Source organism: Diorhabda carinulata, chromosome 1 (assembly GCF_026250575.1).
Source record: "Diorhabda carinulata isolate Delta chromosome 1, icDioCari1.1, whole genome shotgun sequence".
Lineage (NCBI taxonomy): Eukaryota > Metazoa > Arthropoda > Insecta > Coleoptera > Chrysomelidae > Diorhabda > Diorhabda carinulata.
Window position 1 is genome coordinate 5,882,499 of NC_079460.1, and position 22,271 is coordinate 5,904,769.

The 22,271-nt window shown below is 32.2% G+C and overlaps 1 protein-coding gene across 5 annotated transcripts in view; it reads left to right on the forward strand.

The window, feature by feature from the left end:
* Window positions 1-8,960, forward strand: part of LOC130892064 (sodium channel protein para) — a 99,190-nt gene extending 90,230 nt beyond the window's left edge. For all 5 annotated transcript variants that reach the window (XM_057797285.1, XM_057797313.1, XM_057797320.1 and 2 more), the window contains one exon: window positions 398-8,960. In XM_057797285.1, the coding sequence (XP_057653268.1) occupies window positions 398-1,177 (780 nt within the window). In that variant the 3' untranslated portion in view covers window positions 1,178-8,960. The remainder of the gene's footprint in view (window positions 1-397) is intronic.
* Window positions 8,961-22,271: the final 13,311 nt, after the last annotated feature.

The following is a 22,271-nucleotide window of genomic DNA, read 5'->3' on the forward strand; positions in this document are numbered from 1 at the left end:
AATTAACCCGATGATTAGCCTTAGTTGCTTTTGTTTGAGTTGAATGAGACTCTCCTCCTATATTTTTTGTACTTTAAAAATTGAGCTTCTATAAAATGTTTTTTTATATCTGAACAAAAATTAACATTATTATTTTCATAGGTGGAAAAATTCATTGAAATATATTCAATTAATATTTTCTTCCTATTAAGAGCTTCTCTATCTAGATTGCTCTATGGAGAAATTAATCTCAAACATAAATATTGGAGAAGCAAAGTAGATGTATCAGTTTCTGATAATAGCTTTCTGTGTATATGGCCTTTAGGTCTAGATAACCTACCATTTCATGATTTGGTTCAGTATCGGATACAGTTACTTCTAAAATGTATGTGTTAATATTTAGTTTATATATTTTCAGATGTCCACTTCTGCCGGTTGGGATGGCGTCTTAGATGGAATTATAAATGAGGAAGACTGTAAGCAACCAGACAACGAAATAGGAGAAACGGGTAATTGTGGTAATTCCACGATAGGTATAGCTTTCCTACTTAGCTATCTCGTTATATCATTCCTCATAGTCATAAACATGTACATTGCCGTCATTTTGGAGAATTATTCGCAAGCGACTGAAGATGTGCAGGAGGGTCTAACAGACGATGACTATGATATGTACTACGAGATTTGGCAACAATTTGATCCAGATGGAACGCAGTACATAAGATACGATCAACTTTCCGACTTTTTAGATGTATTGGAGCCTCCACTACAAATACATAAACCGAATAAATACAAAATAGTTTCAATGGACATTCCAATCTGCAAGGGTGATCTCATGTTTTGTGTAGATATCTTAGATGCTCTTACCAAAGACTTTTTCGCTCGAAAAGGTAACGCTATTGAAGAAACTGCTGAATTGGCCGAAGTGCAAGGTAGACCGAATGAGGTAGGGTATGAACCGGTTAGTTCAACCCTTTGGCGGCAAAGGGAGGAATATTGTGCTAGATTAATTCAAAACGCGTGGAGAAAACACAAGAGAAACCGCGGAGGTGCAACTGATCAGTCCGGCGATGAAGGTGATATAGACGGTGAAGGGGAGCTTGAGGCTCGACAAACAGCGGTTCTGGTAGAAAGAAATGGGCACAAAGTAGTGATACACAGTCGAACACCCAGCATCAGCTCTCGAACTGCGGACGTATGAGACTGGCCTCGCCCCTCCCCACCCCTGTCATAGTCGTCGGCGGGTAAACACGCTGCTTTGGACTATGTTCAGATTCAAAAGGCCTCACAACAAACACGTTATACTTTATCTCGGATCCTAACTTTGACAGTCAATAACATCAATAAGTATAAAGAACATACATCGCTTTATCTCTCTCATGTGCTTCAATTTTCAGCGCTAAAAAATATATGTTTCCTAACAATTTGTTGATACGTTTTTTTTTTCTTTATTTTGTGTAAATTAAATATATGAGCAAGTTAACTGTAATTGCAGAAGACTGTAAGCTCATTTCAAACTTACCATTCAATATCTTCTAAAATTACAGTATTTTGCTTTGGCGGTGTTCAATTTACGTTTTAGGCGATATTGAGCTTACATATATATTTTTGCGTTGTAAACGGCACTTTGTGATTGTCCTGAAAAACTGATGTAATGATTCACTAGATGTATGTTACTTTAATTAAACCGAGATGAAACTTTACGTGATAGTTTGTGCAGTGTAGTTTGATGGAGAGAGTATCGTTTTTTGGATATTCAAATATATGTATATATCAACTGCTGTACTGTTCATATTTCTATCATTTATGGAAGACTAATTGATTTTATGCTGAACAAGCCAAACTTATTAGAAATTGAATTAGTTCGTCTGAATTATGGAGAAAAAAAAACAATATTATCTCAATCGGATATTCCATATTTTTTCTAAGGCTTGAGCTTTAATAAAATTAAAAAAAATTAGGTCCTCCATAATATTCTGGTTTGTCTCTACATGAGGCTGTTTTCACAGTTTTACTGCAGTAATGAAGCTTGTATATCATCTGATATCTTTGTGATTATAGAATATGATATGTTGTAACGGAGAATAAATAGGTTCTTATTCCGCTTTATACGATAAGTGATGCCGTAAGTTGTAAGTCTTGGTCTCAATATCTGCTGGATAACATCAACACCAAAGCCATTACTTTTTTTATATTCTTAGTATTTTCCTATTGCAACTTCTAACCAGCAGCAAAATAAGCTGAAATATGGAATTAAATATTTAACAAATACCTGAATTGATAATGAACAAAAGTGTTGTTTTCTTAAAAGCAATGCAAGTCACGCCTCTTCTAGCAACACTCAAATAACACGTATTTATGAAAGTACTTGTAGAAATTTTGCATTTTTATAATATACTTTTTATGTGGAATATAACGTAATATCCCTATTTAACATATATTTTAAAAAATGATATTTGAAAGATTTTTGTTATGATAGACAAGCTTAATTTAACTCGTATTAGTAGTTTTATGATCAGTATCGAATGTATCGAATGAAGTTGCTAAATAACTAGTTAAAATGAATTTACTACAGAATTGGTGTCCCAGCACTAGTTCTTAGATGAAAGTTCAGCTTATGGTTATTTGCAAAGGATACATAAAAAGCAGTTGAATTAGTGTATATTTTTTCTGTTTATTCTGATATCCTGTCAATTTCTGATGTTGAGGTATTTTTAAAAATCACGTAAGTTGTGATTCATGCATCAACATCGGTGTTTGTAGGAAAATAATTTCAGTAATGTGAAATTTTAAAATTTAAAACATTGTGTCACTGTTACTCTGTCATGATTAACACCAATCACCAAAGTTTACTTTGTATTTCTCAATATGCTGAGTAATAGAGACAGAACTCAACTGCACTATAACACATACACATTGACCGAGCTGTAATAATTTAATATAAACATTTCCATTCAAAATGTCCAATTTCCTAATAAACTTCTTTAAAACATTTCGAAACAGATAAGTCTCGATAAGGAGAGCGAAGGACAGATACTCTAAGAATAATAGAATAAATCGATAGATGAAAGCATTTATGACTGCAGTGATGAATAAAAGAAAAGAACATTATTTTCTTCTTATGTTGGACACTCACTAGACATGTTTACATAATAGAATATTAATAGGTACTAAATAGCAATGAATCAGTGGAGGGAACTCTCAGGTAGAAGAATTTACTCACTGTTTTGTCGGTAATTTCTAAGCAATAGGGATTATCGCAAATTTAGAATAGTACTAAAAGTTGAAATGATTAGAGTATAATGAAAAAATAACAATACTCTCGTTTTTCGTCTCTTGGAAGTTGGTAAACTAAAAATATGTAAAAAAGACTCTTTCCAAAGTCACTCGGGAACATTTGTACAACATTTTCAGTATGAATTCGTTCTACTTAACTGGCTCTTATAGTACTAAGAACTTTTATGCTTTTAGTTGTAACAACTGTATTGAGAAATGAGTTTATATTTATTCGAGTTATTTTGATTTACGTTAAAAAATTTGAACACTCAGATTATACACTTAATATCAATAACCTTTCGAGGATTTCACGCAACAAAGTAACATCAACTTTCGAACCCGAATGTTGGGTTTACTTTGACGAAATTTGTACTCACAAAATATTGAGCCCAACTGATACACGTTTATATTCTTAAAGCCGACGAAATATTTTTTTGTATTTTTTTGTATAAAATATTTATTGATCACATAGTTGTTAATATTCGGAATACTCCAAGATCGCTTCAGTCATAAAAAAATGTCCTTATAACATTTTAGATCTTAAATTAGTGATATTTGATAACTCGTTGAGACGTATTTTGAATTTATTTTATCGTTCGTTATTTATTTCCAGTTCTGCCAATGCCACTTATATTTAGTGTGTTATTTGTCATTCCAATATCATTTCTGTTCACCCTAAGAAATCATACCCTATCAATATTCCGCCCGAGCTAAAATAATTGCCTTATATATAAGTGACATTCAAAACAGCCCTGTTTGATCACAGAGCGTATTGGAGTGATAAGTATATTTAGTATTGTGAAAAAATAAATTGAAAATGAATCATTATCTGGTCAATGTGTAATGTAGTACAGAGAAATAATTGAGTCTGCTTTCCCAAAAATTGTTCGAGATTGTTGAGAACAAAATTCCCATAATGCTCTCAACTTATCAAATGATAATAATTTTTGAATAGTTGATTCAAGCCAGTAAGTAAATAGTTTCATCGAAAAGTGAATATTTTTGAAAGTAGTTCTCTTTATAAAAATTCCCAAATGCACAAAAAGTAGAAAGTTCTGTTAAAATGGGTGCATTTCAAAGAATTTTGTAAAGATATATATATATATATATATATATTCTAAACATGACTGATTATGAATGAATGATTAATCTAATAATAAAAATGGACTATAAAAAAAAATTCACAAAAGTTTTACTTTTATAATGGTGCTTTCTTCAAATGCTAATATTCAAGCTATCTTCACATGCTACGTGGACCGCTAATGGGGAGGGGGCGAATGGGAAAACTTTGCGAATTTCACAATTTTTTTATGCCTACCAGAAAAGTATATAAATTGTGTATGTGTGACATTTTAGCCATATTTTTGCATTACACTAAAATCTAAGTATGTGCTTTTGTCGGTCATTCTAAATTTCTTCTTATGTACATTCTCATGTATAAAAATGTTGAAAACAACTGTATTTTGTGAAATTAAGCAATGCAATCAAAAATGTCACCCATATCTTTATTGAGTAGTATATTCATAAATTTCTACATAACGAGAAGTACAAATAATGCACTTTTGCGGTATGTATTTCTTTGTTATAAAAACTGTTATAATATTTTGTTATTTAATTGATTAGTATATTATTGTTAAAATTTTATATAAATATTATGGTTATGGACAGTGTTTGGTTGTACTTTTGCTTATAGTTTAAATCTCAATCACAACCTCGTTTTGATATACTGCCATTCCCAGTCAGTAGATCGATAAGGGGGGTTCTAAACTTTTTTTCATAAGCATATAAACAATAGTATCACGTTCGAAACTTTTTAACTGCTTTTATATCAAAAATTGATAGATTGCAATGTGAAAAACATACTATACATATATAGTTATTAATTATACCTACTATTCACGGCAGCTGCCAATAAGTTACGTTCCTCTTTGCAACTTAAACCCGTCCTATGCTGAAATTCACGAGATCTCTATATCAGTTTTATACCTATTCAATTTTTAGTCACATTATATACGATACTGTGCATGATATATCTATGGAATGCACATATTTTTTACTGCACCTTCCGTCCAAATTTTTATTTGTTTATACCATTGTATTCAGAATAACAACAGTGTCCAAGACCAACTGTCTCAATTCCTTTTATTTCGATATAAAAATTTCATTTATTTTCTAAGCTAAAATTATTTATCTACATTTTTCGAAGCGTGTCTTAAATATTAAATCCCTCAAATTGGTTGCTGCTGCTTTATATAAGCCTCTGTCATTTTCCATTCACAATATTCACACATATCAATATGTATTAGAAAAGAAGAGTGATATTTTGTATAGATATAACATGCGGAGGTTGGCATGTAAAAAATAACACATTAAACTTCGATATATTTTGTTTATCATTGACTAACCATATCGTCGCCAATGTCCGAACCTGGTTAACTTCGCTAGTTGCACATCTTTCGAAACTCTTTTGGACAAAATACAGGTTAGCAACTGTTGCTTCCCTCATTATAACTTTTCGAGAAATACTATCTCATTCTTCTTCTATCTCGCAGCTGAGAATTCTCGGTTGATAAGGTTTAAATATTCCTACAGAAGTTTCCGTCAACCTTTATATATTTGATATTGAAATAAAAATTTCGGTTCATAAATACCGAGTCGAACTCTACATATTCTCGTTACAATAAAACATATGTCGATCAATATACATTGTTAAAAACTTTTATTATAAAAAATAATACATTAACCACACATCCGATGTCAATTACCAAAAAATTTTGAAGTATGATTGACAAGAATTGAATAAAAGAGTAATGGGAATGGATAACATAGTTTAACACTACTTACAAATGAATGAATTATCTAAAATATTTGATAGGTTGGAAAACAATGAGAAAACAATTGAAATTTCATATATTATGAAAAATAAAGAAAATTGATAACTCTTTATAGAATACTTTAAGTAGTATTAAATATAATTATTTGAATATGAAATATTCAAAATTACCACGTGGTTGCTCCTAACAATTCAGATTTAAATCTAAATAAAATTATTCCAAGAATACTAATACATATATAATATGAGTATTCATACGGTTTGTTCCAACCTGCTATTCGGGACCGTACAGTTATTGGAAGCGTTTAAATGATATTTTCTGGGCAATCTCCGGCCATACACGGTTCTTGTAACAGTACTTACGGTCAACCAAGTATCGAAAAGACTGTCCCGCAAATGATCCACGAACGATAGCTAAGTCGATCGAAACACAAAACAGAATCGTTCGTATAACGGTAACCGCCAGGTTGGAACACGTAATCTTTATTGCCCAGAATCACCACCATACCAAGGACGGTATTTTGATGGGTTGGAACGAACCTATAATAATGTAAGGTAGCAACACAGTGAATCGACTTCAAAAATTGTATATGAATACCATGTTATTCACAACATTGTCATTGTACAATTAATTTTATATACCTATAAGCCGATATACGCAACATAACCGCGTTATTTGTTACAATAAATATCTTTTTTGACCAATATTTTACTAGAATACAGTGCAGGGTGGTATTGAAAATGTGTTTTATAAAAGAAATAACCTGCGGGTGAATCGTTACTGTATAAGAAATCTGTAGGTGTTTAATGTGAATATAAAAAAGGCAATAAGAACATGGTTGTAATTGTTAGCAAATAGATTTATCTGCGTGTTGTTTATAAAATAAATTATCTAACGAAACAAGGATTTTCTTGAGCTTTAGTTAAATACAAAATCAAACACTTTCCATCTTTCCAAAACACAAAGTGATAAATAGATTTATACAGGTGAAAAGCTGCTATAAAGGTTATTTTTATTTAAATATCGAGATATTTACAGCTTGTTTGTGTTTTCACGGAATTAGTTATTGTTAAATAGGGAAATTGTTCAAAATAATAATGTTTGGTGAAACTGAGTCTGCTTTTATATTGTTATATATTCCACTGTATCATATAATCCAAAATGTGCTCATATATTTTCTCTCATTGAATCATATTCGATGGCACACAAATATATCAGGCATTCAAGTTAATTCAAACTGGATATGGAAAATTTTATCTAAAAAGCATGGCGTTAAATTTTCATTTCTATTACTCACAATATTACAATAATCTATAATATAAATTCAGCAATTTCATATAATTGTTAAATAATAAGTATTTTAATACTGGTTCAAAATAACTGAAGAGCATTTTGGATACCAATTCATCAACATTTCATTAAACAAGAAGCATATAAATTTCTATGTGGGCTCAGAATCGGTCCAGGCATTATACAACTATGTATGGTGTGTTGTCTCCAAATCTTTATTCATATACTTAAATACCATTTAATACTGTTTTGATAATACATTTTTATAATAAATGGGCACCAAAAATCTGTGAGCAAATATATTTTCTTATTTGTAGAATTCGTGGCTTAAAACTCTTGCATGAGATAGGTTTTTGTTCTTCTGAAGCAATTGTCCATTATTGAAGTCATACTTTTAAATAACCTATATATTTTTTAAATAAAAAAAAATACGGTAAAATCACTGCAGGTATTTCACTTATTCATTCTAATATCATTATATTTATATGCACAAATTAATCAATAAAAAGTAGCTACATAGATCAATAATAACATCGTGGTTTTACAATTTTTAAAAGGTTTTTCGTAGAATAATGCAGCATTATTGACGTTGCATCCGGTATTATTTTCCCAATATAAATAATTCAATTATAATAAATATGTGAGAAATATGATTTTGACTAATATTCGGTATGGGTATGGGTCCGTCCGTCTAAACCTTCAATAAATCATCAACTTAATCGACTACTAAAATATTACTTCATCTTTTGAATACTACAGTGTGTTTTATTGACATAATATACAACATTGAAAATAAATTACAAATACCGTAATGTAAATAGTCATATCAGAATTTTTGGTGCACATTGAATGAAAATTCAACAATGTTTTTAAAAAAATTCAGACATACATTTAGATCGTATAATGAATGTAACAAAATTTGTTTTCAAGATTTGATTGTTACGAATGACAAAGCTATTTCGAATTCACAATGATGATTATACATTTTGCACATGACTGTATACATGCTTTTTTATATTTTGCATATAATTTATACAGAGTTTCTCAAAACGAAATGCGATTATTTCGAACTAAATAGAATGTCCAAAATGTAGAAGTGATGTCAATGTAATCAACTCTGAAATTTAATTTTGAATAAATCTTTTATTTTGCGAGATCTCGATATGAATTAAGTCTAACAGCACAAAGTTTTCTAAGTTTATGGTGATACGAAAATTTTACTTGAATATACCAAATTAAAATTATATAGAGAGCTTTGATATTAATTGATATTGTATATTCCTAACAAAACATTTTTGGAAAATTTTTCATCACTAGAAATTTTGGCGAGTATTTTTGAAAGACTCTGTAAATTAATAAAGTAACTTGTGTGGATCCATGTCGCAGACACGTTATGTATTTGGAATGTGTTAGAAACATGGTATCTACATCTCCAAACTCATAAATGTAATATAATGAATAATCATAGTAAAACATATATACATATAATTTTTCTAAGCAATCGTTGTTTTAGGGTAGCTATTGATATATTATTAAGATTTAGTTTGTAAGCTTTGCGAAAAATTAAAGCGATCTCGATTTAAATTCGATACAATTTTTAACCTGCTACCATTTTGTTATATTTTATTAGTTTTGTTTGTTTTAATAAACACTTATTAAGATAAACCTTAAAATTTAAATGATCATATCAACTCTATTATATAACTGTAAAGAAGGTTTATGATGAGGTATACGCTAACCCACCTAATATTTGGAATGGAATTATTTCCTTGAGTGTTTTTCAGAACCTAAAAGTGAACCAATCAAAAAATCATACTTTGCATCCTAACCGTACATAAGACGGTAAAGCAACTACTTCTCTTTATGTCCTAATTATGCTCAATACCTTTTGATAGAGGTGATCACAAATGGTTTGAATTATAATGTTTTTACATTCTATAAATTAATTTGCTCGCGAGTGTTAGATAATCCAACATCTATAATGTCTTGGTGAGGCTTACATCCAGTGATGCAACCTCTTGTACCTCATATTAGGTCTATTGGCAAACTTTTTTTAGTCTTTTCGTGTTTCGTGGCGTTAACAACTCCTAGTAGTGGATTTGGGTGGGTTTCTATAGTTTGGTGGTATTTGATGATTCTCTCTTGAATATTGGACGGCATGATGACACGTTGCATGGGTCTTTGCCAGGTTTACTAATTAATATAATTTGTGCAACTTTATATGATTTTGGCCAGTATCCGAGTCTCAGAATTGCATTGTAGATGTATGTTAGCATGACTACCCCTTTTCATGGCAATTCTTTCAGCATTTTGGCAGTTATTAGGTCAGAGCCCGGTGCTTTTTTCGAGTTTAGTAATTTTATCTCATTGTGTACTTCTTTTGGAGTCAATGCTTTTATTGTATTTATTGCAGTTTCTAAGTTTTGCTCTACTTCTTGGTCTGTCTCGTGAGTTAGTGGTTGGAAGAATGTAGTGAGATGATACACAAATAAATCTGATTCTTCCTTGTTGCTTCTAGCCCACTGTTCATGTTCGTTTATTCGTACGGGTGGGGCTGTTATCTTGGGCTTTTTTTGAAATTTTTTATTGGCTTCCAAATGGAATTATCTATTCTTGTTAATTTAGATACGTATTCCTCAAATTGTGCATCCCTCATTCCTTTGAATTTTTTCTTCAATTTATGATTAAGTCGATTGACGTTATTTTTGTCTGCAGGAATGTGACTCCTTTGCCATCTTGCCCAAGCCTGTCTTTTTTCTACTATTAGTCTCTTTATTTCGAGTGGGACATCTTTGTTTCCTTTTTTCTGTTTCGTGTTTGGTGTAGCAGCTTGGGCTGCTAGCTGAAGTTGTGAGTTAAATAAATCTGTTGTTCTTTCGATATCTCCTGGTTCCTTAAGCCTAATCTTTAAATTTACCGTTGAACATTGATTTTGTTACGGTATGCTTCCCAGTCTGTTTTAAAGTTGTGTAATCTTTGTGGTGGTGTTCTAATTATGATTGACGCTCCAACGGTTGCACTAATAGGCGAGTGATCAGAATTTAAGTCTTAACTGGGTCCAGAATTTTGTATGGGTCAGTTGGCCAGTACGTCGGAGTACCTGTCGAGATAAATGAATATAGGTTAGCTTCTATGGTTTTGTATAGTTCCCTTCCTTTAGTTGTGCACAGTCTTGATATCCCCACATGGTGTGTTTGTAGTTGTAATCACCTCCTGCTATGAATTTGTCTCCTAAGGTGCCGAAGTACTCTTCGAGATCATTTTGTTTTATGTTGTGTCGAGGTGGGCAATAGACTGCGAATATTGTGAGTTCATATGGCAAGGTTGATACTTTGGTTGAGGTAGCTTGGAGTTGATTTTGTCGGTAGCTTAGAAGTTCGTAATGTTTGATTGTATGTTTTATCAATATGGCTGTTCCTCCATGTGCTGTGTTGTATGGGTAACAAGGGATTAAGGACTATTTGTTGTTGCCCATTGTAACAATTTTGGTTCGTTGGTATAATTTGTTGTGAATTGTTTTGATACGCCACTGGAGTAGTAGTAGGATCAAAAGTTTGTACATACGTGTTTGGTTGGTAGTCCATTATTACCAAAATTCTTGTTTACACTTTCAATTTTCGTTATCACTCCAGTTTTTTTAATCCAAACATTTTATCATATACTTGATACTTTTAACGCTTTGTTTGAAAACAATTCAATTATTATAACCGTGGCTCCGCAGCGCTTTGAATAATTGGTACTTCTATACGCTCCGAAAGTCAGAATTATAACGTAAAGATACATTCTACAATGATGGATGAAGATTTTTAACCTGACATACAGATGGCACTAAAAACAGAGAAATAGTTTTTGAATTCCTAGCCTTAATTTTGCTGTAAAAATTTTATGGCGATTAATTTTAGTGAAGCTATCTTTTTTATTTGAAAAATATCGGTTAAAGTATTTTCTGCGTTGAGTGCTTAGAGGTACAACGAAACCTTGACTTAATTTATAAACTAATATAAAAAAATCACATCATTTTGGTACATCGTGGAATGGAGAGATAGATGCTTGACACTTCATAAACATTAACTGAATGATTGGATTGAAAATTGCTTCATTTCCTTTGATAATGAGTATATATTCTAGCTCAATTTGAAGCTACTCTGGTTCTGGTATCTAACATTAGTGTAGGATTAAACTGGCAGTCAACCAAATAAATAGCAGTCTGTGAACCTCCTCAGTAACTTTAAGCTCGCTAAAGCGGGTACAGACAAGCCCTCCACGGGACCTGAATTCTTCTGTCGTATTAGTGGATTAGTGTACTGTTAAGCATATGATCTTCCTTAGTGTACTACAAAATCTGGTCGATTATTAAGACTAATTCTAGGGCCAAAGTCCAACCCCAAGCAATCAAAGATCGACCACCAAATGAGCTTAGAAACGACATTTGGATTATCATGTTATAGAAAGGGGCACTTTACAACTTAAATTTATCGATTTATTTAGTTTCTCTAGCATTTATAGTTACTTCACAATTAATTATCAAACTTCGAATAAAAACGTCGCTCCACTCATTTTCATTGTAGCGACTCGGCTGGTAAGCTACATCATCAGCGTCGTCCGCCAGAGAATTAGTTTCATGTAGAACGTATTATTATTACGCCTTCGCTGTTGTATGTGTTTTTTGAAATGTATACTCAAAATATTCGATATTATGTTGTACTAAAATGTACAAGTACGACAATAGCTAAACCTTTTAGTATTCTAAAAGGAGAGAGAAAAAGGAAACAGTGGTGTAATGCAATGAAAAGGAACAAAAAATAAACTTTCAATAGTATATAATCGGTTTTTTTGTGAAGATGATTTCGAGGTAAGTTGATTTTCAATTAATTAAGATGCATCATTCAATAGTATTTTAGTAAAGCAACGCAAAGTCGAGAAATTGCATTCAGAAAATGCCAAAAATCAGGTATCTCTAAAATTAAGATCAATACTCAATCAGGTATGAACTAAGCAGGAACCTGATACTACTATAAAAAAGGTAAAGTATAAAATAAACTTTTAAAATGCTGAATATTTGAGTGCTTTAACGGAAAAAAGAAAACATTGCAATACATTCAACTTTATGGGCGATAAAAGCCATAGACGAAAATCATATGGGAACGGGAGAAAAATCAGGGTACCTGATACTACTATAAAAAAGGCAAAGTATAAAATGAACTTTTAAAATGCTGAATATTTAAGTGCTTTAACGGAAAAAAGAAAACATTGCAATAAATTTAACTTTATGGGCGATAAAAGCCATAGAGCCGCCATAAGTTACGCAATACGTCCAGGGGATGATTTTTTATATTCGAAACTGTTAGAGAATGAAGTACTAATTAAGTGCTCACTAAAAAATCAGAAGACAGTCGAGAAATATCATTTCTACAGTGGCTGGAGACCTGGAAACCAGCATGCCTGATGTACTAAGTCCTATTAGGTTTTTTCCATTTTGAAAACTGGCATAAAATTAAGTGCTAATTGGGTGCTCACTAAATAATCGGGAGACAGTCAAGAAATATCATTCCTACATTGTCTGGAGACCTTACAACCACTATGCCTGATGTACTAAGTTCTACACAATAGGAATGATATTTCTCACCTCTCTCCTGATTATTTACAGAGCACCTGATGAGAACTTGATTTTATGTCAGTTTTCAAAATGGAAAAATCCTACTAGGACTTAGTACATCGAGCATGGTGGTTTTAAGGTCTCCAAACACTATGGAAAATATATTTCTTGACTGATTAATTTGTGAGCACTTAATTAGCAACTTATTTTATGTCAGTTCTAGCAATAAAAAACATAAAAACATAAAAGAACATAATTAAAAATGTGAAAAATTGTTGGACATAACTATAAAAGGCGATAAAAAAGAAGGTTGAAGGGAGTTACCAAACATAAATAAAAAATTCTGAAGTCTAAGTAATTACCGGAAAATTCAGACGGGGATTTACGGAAAATGAATAAAGGAAAATAGTAGTAGATGATGGGAAACCTGAGACGCCCCCCAGCACTCCACCGCTCACTGCTGGCGCGCTGACGTCAGCGATCCCTTATCTCGATAACCAAACGTTTAAAAATTATGAAATGAACTGAAATAATTCTCTGGCATTTAGAAGCTATTTTAAAATTGTAAAACAAAAAATTCCAATTATAATTTTAAATATAAAAGTTGATAAATTGTTGCAATGGAACGTATTAGTTCATTTAATAAGATCGACAAAAACAAAAGTATAAGAGGATTCGGTCTTGTCAAATGTCAAAAACGATGCATAAAACGGTATACGTCACACGTCAAAAAATAGTCCCGTAGTAGATGTTCTAAACGGGTTTTGGGACGGAAGTGACGTAGTAGTATTCATATCGGGCGCCTAACCGCAGCATCGAAATACGGGGTGTGTTAAAAATATGTTACTTGTGTCGACATACGTGTAAGGCGATAACGGCAAAATTGAAAAAAAAACATGGAAATACGGGGTATGTTAAAAAGAGGTGACGTGACGTGTTTTGCAAGGTGATAAATGCCGACGTACGTGTATTGAGAGTCGGCCAAATTGAAATACGAGGTGTTGTGTAAGTTGGCACGAGGTGTACGTGTAAGGTGTTAACGGCAAAATTGAAATACGGAGTTAAAAAAATCGAGGTGATAACCGCCGACGTGCGTGTTTCGTAAGACTATAACGGCGACGTGTAAGGTGAAAACGGTGTGACGTAATATTTTGTCAGAGCAAAGCATATCGTTTTATTGATAAGGGTACAAGTAACATAAGGCGATAACGACAACATCGAAGTATCGTCTATACGGGGTGTGACGTATGTGTTTTGTTAATAATGGCAGGGCATAATGTGTTATTGCTTATAAGCGAACAAATGACATAAGGGCATTGACATAAAAACATTGAAGTATCAGGGGTGTGTTAAAAAAGGGAAGGTAAGGCGATATCGATGTCAGGAAGATGTCAAATTATGAGCCCACGTAACCATGGGAAGTAAAGACATTTTAGAAGTTAGATGATATTGTTGTAAAGATGATGATACATACCTTTACACACACAGTAGGGTGCGCACATTGTAAAATTACACACAAATTAGAAAAACAACGACAACAAACCTTGACTCTAACCGCAAAAAGCGATAATCGGAGCTGCTTACGTTATTCCATATTAATCGCGATAAATATAAATTCACCAAAATCATAGCCATCATATACCAAGCGTTCCAAAAATCATTGTTTCGCATATAATAATAAATCAAAGTGCTACGATTGGTCCAGGACAACTGATATTGCGATCAAAACACACACACAAATACTTCTCTAGCGTTATGCGGATGCTGTATTAAAAGAATCACAAACGAGATAGTTGCTAACCTGTCTGCCTTTTATACATTCCTGACGAAAGAAAACAATAAAATATTGAAAACATTTTTTATTTCATTATAAAAGCATCATATAAAAGTAATACATTTGATGGTGCACAAACAAAAAATTTGTTTTTATGATACATATATTTTGGCTTGGAGTGTCTTAAAGGTGGGTCCAATTCACAAATGGATCGTTTTCCCGTCCTTCAACATAAATCATATCCGCATTAGATGCTTCATCATATTATCAAATTGATGTAGACGTATCGCGCGATCTTGTTTGAATTACGCCAATCGATGACAAATTAGTTGGTTGTAATGGTTTATACAGTCTGAAAATACGCAATGATACTGCCTTACAGCTTCGAGAAAGGGTTATAGAAGAATTCTTCTTACACACATTATCACATTTTTTCTTCGATCGATGATTTAGTCCAAGCCACATTTATACATTTTTTGAATCGGAGACTCCAGCAGTATTTCAATGCAAATGGACGTGGGAAACCCTAATTTAAACTTGATAACATCCCCTTCTATAATGGATATACCAGCAAGTGCATGAAGTTTGGAAATGTCATTGTTTATTACTACATCACCATCGGCGTTATAATGAGATACACTTGAAATTTTACAACTGTTTGAAAATTTGAATGCAATTCTTCCATTATCCAATACATAAAATTCCTTGTTCAATTTAGTCCTTCAACCTTTTAAACGAAGATTGAAATTTGTGTGATAGGTATCTGGCAGCCATAGATATAGAGGCGATGATTTAAGTATATCACTCGATGGATCATAGGTTGATTTCGAAAGGAAATGGCTACCAAATTTGTTGATAGGCATTGTTGGAAGATCTACGAACTATTGATATAACATTTCCGATTCCACATTATTTATTGAATTATTTCAGCCTCACACAACTCTTCAATAATAGGTACAATTTCGTTTGAATGACCAGTATTTCTGACAGCCTGAGAAGCTACAAGTAATTCTAATTTTTCTAATCTTGGTTTGGTAGTATATTCCATCAACATACCCTTTGCGGTTTTTTTCATATTTCGGGTTATTACTCCTTTCAATAATGAAGATGGTACAGAACCAGATCTTTCTCTCACTCGTTGCTTTTTCTTTTCCAATACTGGTCGGATAATGGAATTATATTTGCCTTTGATATCTTCTGTAAAAATTATAATTGAAAGATCAGGGTTATTTTCACGACGATTTGCATTTGTCTGTTTGATAATAGTCACGTAAGGGCGATTTTTTGAACAGTAGCCAGGTGTTCCAGGATAGGTAACCCCCTTAATACTGATGTTAGGACCAGCAACCTCCCTCCCTCCCCATTTGTCGTCAGGAGAGTGGTCTTCGATGCAGAAATATACATTTTCTAGTAGTGGACAGATTTGTTCTATAAATTGGTGATTCGAGTTGTTTCGTGCCAAATAGGAATATTTTAGGGAGAATATTCGGTTGTTTTGAATGATGGGAAAGAGGTCATATAATTTAAGGACTTCGGCTTTGATAATTGATATATGTATAGCAAAAATTAATTTATTATTAGCAAACGAAACTTGAGTGCCTAAAAATTGGTAGTATGTTATAATGTTCTTAAATTTTGTAATTCCTAAAATATTCTAGCGTTTTTTGTAACTCTTGACTAGGGATAATAAAAGGATGAAGTGTTTTTCGTTTTGCAAAAGCTATGGAGTCTTCCGAATTATCTAAGAGTGTGATAACATTTTGACAGTCTAGATTTATTTGTGAAATGATTGCTTAAAAGGTTAAATACTCTTGTGATTCGGTGATTGATTTTTGCACGCTGATTTGCAAATTTTTCTTGATTTTTTGATAAGATGCGAATTGTTACATTGTAATTTTTTATAAGATTCTTGGAAAGTGAACTTTGCAAGTTTATTTCCGTAATCATGTTTGTTTCTAGAATTTTTATTGCGTTATCATATCTATTACCGTCATCGGTATCAAGTGTACCAAACAACCATTTTTGTAGTTGACCGACCCCGTCAAAGAAACTTCTTTTATTACGTATATGAGGTTGTAAATTATCAAGCTTCGTACGTGTAATTTTGATGAGAAATTCTGTTCTAAACAACATGTCTTGAGATAAGGCATGATATGAGATTTCATTAGTTGCATTTCTCACTTCTAAATTATTCTTTATAATGAAAAAATGTTTTTCAGTGTTGAACAATTGTTTAATAATAGGTTCTAAATTTAAATAATGTATAAAGGAATGTTTACTATATATGAAACGTGCGTCTCCTAATTGTATCGGTAATAAAGGATTATTGATAGTAGTTAAATCTATGTCTTCCGTAGCGTTACTCTTGTGCAGTTTTTGTATTGCCAGAAGTGCTAGGATTATTATTTTCATCTACCCCATCTTCCTGAAAAATTTGTTTTTTATTAGTTTTGGGTTTTCTTGCACTTGCTTTATGATAAATGTTTTTATCTGTTATCAATTTATTTTTTGTCTGAGCTAATATTTTCAATTTTACGAAGTTTTTTGTTTCTTGTTTTTGTACGAATATAGGCTACTTTTTCGTTTTTATTGTCACGGGCTTCGGTGCGCTTTTCGTTTCTATCATTAATAATTTGTTCTTTTATGGTTTTATTAGTCTCTGTTATATTTTCGTAAAGTCTTGTGGTTGCTTGTTTGTGAGCTTGTACATAGTCTGAAATTATTATGTGTTCATTAAGGTCGAAAGGGTTTGTTTCATTTATGTGTCCCTTTATTGTCTCAAATGGTGTATATTTGGTGACATAATATGAATATGATATGAATTTAGTTGTTATACCCGAGTATGGCCCGTTTTATCAATTGATCTGATGTGAGACTTTGAGTTTCTTCTCTTAAACATCGTACATGTTTAATAAGTGTGGAATGAAACCTCTCCACGGGGCTATTTGAATTGTTAGCAGTTGTGAAGTGAAGTTCAAATTTATAAAGTTCGCAAAAGTTTTCAAGATCTTTATTTTTAAATTCCGTACCCGAATCTGCTGTTATTTTTATGGGCAATCCATGGTGTGTTATAAAATTAAATAAGCATTCTACTATAGATATGAGGTTTAGCTGATAGAAGGTAGGATTGGCCGTATCGAAAAAATATATCTATTACGGTTAAGTGAGTGTTTCCTGAAATTTGAAAACAATCAATATGAATATGTGGAAGACGTGAAGTAGTTGGTGTTAGGTTGAATTTTATTACTGGTGGGTTTCGACCGTATTGTTTTTTTGACAAATTTCGCAATTATTCACGTATTCTACAATGTCATGGGACATTTTTGGCCAATAAAATCGTTTACCAAGTGCTATTTTCATTTCGTTTATACCGCGGTGGCAAGTTTTCGTTTCATGATAAAATTTGAGTTTCTCTACTTGTACTTTGATTTGTAAATCTTCTATAACGGTGTTACTTTGTATAATTTTGAAAGCAGAATTTTTACGATTGCATCGTAGTCGTGAAGATTCTAGGTAAATCGCGGTGTTTGAAATAAATAGCGTATTTTTTGTTTGGAACGATATGTTCTTTTACAAAATTTATTATTTGGATGGAAGAAATGTTTGAAGGTAGTGTAACATATAATCTAGTATTGTCGAAAATTTTGGCAGTTTTACATTTGATGGATTCTATTTCTCCAGTTGTTATTCCCTGTCGACGTATGTTGAGTTTCAATGTCAGAATCCGAGTTTGAATCTTGAGGTCTGTTTGATTATTTTTCTATGTCTCGAACTATATTTGTTTCTTGATTACGGTATTTCGGTGGGTCCTTATTATTCAGTATTTCCTCGAGGTCAGGACTAGAGAGTGGAGGAATTTCGTCAGGATGTTGTAGGAAGTTTTCTATAATTTCATCCGCATCTCCTACGTTATTTATTATTGATTCATTATCCATAGCATTCAATTCTGTGCATGGATTTCCACTTAGGGCATCTGCGGCTGAGTTCGACGATCCTTTTTTATATTTGATGACGTAATCGTACTCTTGCAATTTCAATCTCCATCTGACTAGCATAGAATTTTGGTCTTTCATGAAGAAAAACAATTGCAGTGGCTTGTGGTTTGAATATATTGTGAATTTCCGGCAAAAAAGGTATGGGCGAAAGTATTTGCAGCTCCATACTATTGCTGGAGTTCTTTCTGAATCGTTCAATAGTTTATTTCGGCTGGATTGAGAGTCCTTGATGCATAGCATATAGAGTGATTATTTTGTAAAAGAGCTGCACCTATTGCGTAGTTGGAACTATCTGTTGTTACTTCAAATTCTTTATCGAAATCCGGATAAATTAAAACTGGTTCAGACGTTAAAATATTTTTACGTTTTACTTCTTTAGAATTTTTTGTTGTGGTTCTACTCAGAATAATATATTTGAGTTTTCTTTTCGTCTATATCTGAGAGGTATCTCAGTATTTGGTCCTATTAATTTGTTATTTATAAGATCAATATTAAAGTTATCTAATCTTATATTTGAAATTCTGTTAATTATTTCATCAATATCGCTTATGAAAATAATTTAAAATTAATGTTTATACTAAGAAATTTATTCGTAATGAACAAAATTTAACTACCTTTACCAAAATCCTTATACAGAGGGGTTTGGAAAGGTAAAAAGGAAAAGGCACTTACAGATTGTTCGTCGATTCGAGCGCTCTGGTCCTTTTTCTTGATTCCCTGCTCCTGTTGCCACAACTTTGAAAGTTTATAAGTTCGTAATACGCACTTAAGGTGTAGAAACTCCAAGGTCCCGAATTTCACTTCCGGCGAAGCTGTTCACTTCCGAAACCCGTGCGTATCCTACTGACTGCGCCAATTATATATTAAAACTTCGAATTTGTATTTTTAAAAACAAGAATTACAATTATAATAAATGTTTATAAAACAACGTTAGAACAAAGAATGAATTATGAAAAGAAATACAGTTTTTATTATCTTCTGTGTTTCCGCGAAGTCATCACATTTGTTATATGCTGTCAGCTGTTACTTCATATGTAACTTGCGATACTTTGTCGAAGGCTTATGTGATGTGAGCAGTATCTTTCAGGTTCAAAATCTTCATTAATGTTATTGAATAATTGGTATACCCATTCTATTATGCCATATTTATTTGGAAATCTGAATTGGTGTTGCTATTTTGTCCTTTTTTTAGATTTTTTAAAATATCTTTGATAAGATAGAGTAGTAAGCAAGTTGATCTTTCCCTTGTTTTGCCTCCATACTTATCTTGACCTAATCAATATAAATTTTGTTGTCACTTAAAATATTTTTTTTAATATCAATTTGAAACAAGTTATTAGTACTAAAGATTAACTATATAAGATTCTCAGAATTGTTTGAAATTTCTGCTTGCGTATATAATTTATAAAGAAGCCATGTATGTAACTTACGTGTATTGTTTTGTGTCATGCTCGATTAATTTAGATTTCTTTCCCTCTCATTATACTTCACTATGAGTGTGTCAATAATTTTCATTCTATAGCTATTACTCGAGACAGCACAAACTGCATTTATATTAATTTTTTCAATTCATATCAACCCCATCAAAAAGAATCGATTAGAAATGAGTATTGAATTATTAATTAGCATATTGAACTTATTCAGTACTTGAGGGCATGAATTATTGCACAAATAAGAAAAAATAAAGACCTTTGGGTTATATTACTCGTGATCTATGGGGTTAGACAAACAGAGAGGGTGAAATGGAAATTCGATACACTCGATATATACTCGTGATATTGGTTTCAAGGTGGTGGAAATGAAATAAAGCCATACATAATGAGGTCGAAACTAACACCAAGTAAACATCCCCTGTTAGCTTTTCTGTGGTTTCCAAATTAAATACGAGAATAATTGTAATTATAACCTTACAAGTAAGTAAATTAACAGTATTAAATAGAATAAATGTTACGATAGTTACATAGCAATTTTACTGCAGGAAATACAAAAAAAACTGAAATTAAATTTAATTATTTACTTTGGGACATATTCGCCATCATTTAATTTAATTACCGATAGCATTGGATTTATAGATTAAAATATATATATATATATATATATATATATATATATATATATATATATATATACAAGTTGGGATTTTAGCTAATATTCCAGGATAATAGGCAGATGGTTGAGGGCGCTATGCATGCCTATTCTCTGGGAGTATTAGCTAAATGCCGGACAATAGATTATTCGTCGAAAAATGACCAAGCATTTATATATTCTCCTGGAACTTTAGCTAAAATTCGGTTGTCGATAAAGAATAATTGATATCATTACGAGAAGCATCTTCTATGCAGTCAGTCTCGGGAGGACAAGGGTTTAAAAAATGTGGATATGCAAGCCCGCAAATAAACAATGTGGAACAAACCGGTGTTCTTGTTTTAAAAATAAAATGAAATTTAAATCACAACGTTACCAAGCCTCCACGTGTTGCAATAAACCTAACCTAACCTAACCTTTGTCCATCTCCGAAGGTAGCTAGTATTTTTTCTTCTAGTAAGGTAACTATGAATGGTCTCTAAATTGAATTAAGAAAGTGTTTGGTACCATCAACCACACGGGTTCTTAAATGAAAATGAGCGGGGAGAGTTGAAATTTTGTATTTTTTAAAATACAATTCGCAATTCGTTTTACTACCTAAGCCATAAATGTAACGAATAGCTCTTTTTTGTAATTTGAAGATAGATTCAAAAAGGTGCAAACTACAATATCCCCAAAAGGCAAACCATAGTGAAGATGCGATTCGAACAACGAGTAGTAAGGTGTTTGAACAGTACGAGAATCTGTTGAAACAAAAATTTAATGACATAACAAGCAGAGGATTATATTTTTGCAACGGAAATTGGCAACCTATGATTTCACTGTTGATATTGCTGGCAAAATAAACCCTTTTTGTCGCAAATATCTCTATGTCTTAGGTCCTTTATAAAATAATGAAAGGGGAGTTTTGTTTTCAGATAGTTACCATGGGGATTTCATCTTATGTCGTAATTGCCTATTCACAAAAGATTTCGTAAAATTCGTGAGAGTTCCTTCTCCATACAAAACGTTTATTGGTTAGTAGCATTGGTTAGTTCCTTTCCCGACCGCTCATTTTCTTCTTGCAATGACTGCTTCCTACCTCCAATTCCCATAGAACAAGATGGAAGGTTCTGTAACTCTTTTAAGCACTTTTCATCTTCATGGTTACTGATCTACTACTATCAGAACTATCTGTCATATCAATGTTTCTGGAATAAATCGGGGTAATAAAATCACTATTTGAATATGTTTGTGGATGTGGGGAAACATTCAATTGAATTATTTGGTCATCCAAATTTTCCCTACCCGATTCACTTTCTAAACCTTCATCATTTTTGTAGCGGAATGGTACAGCAGTAGTAGGCAATCTTTTAGATTGAATAATATTTTCACTGAAATGTTTGCTGCAGATCAGCTTATTTCTTAGTGATTTCTGGCTTAGGTTTGCCAAAACAGCATTACCT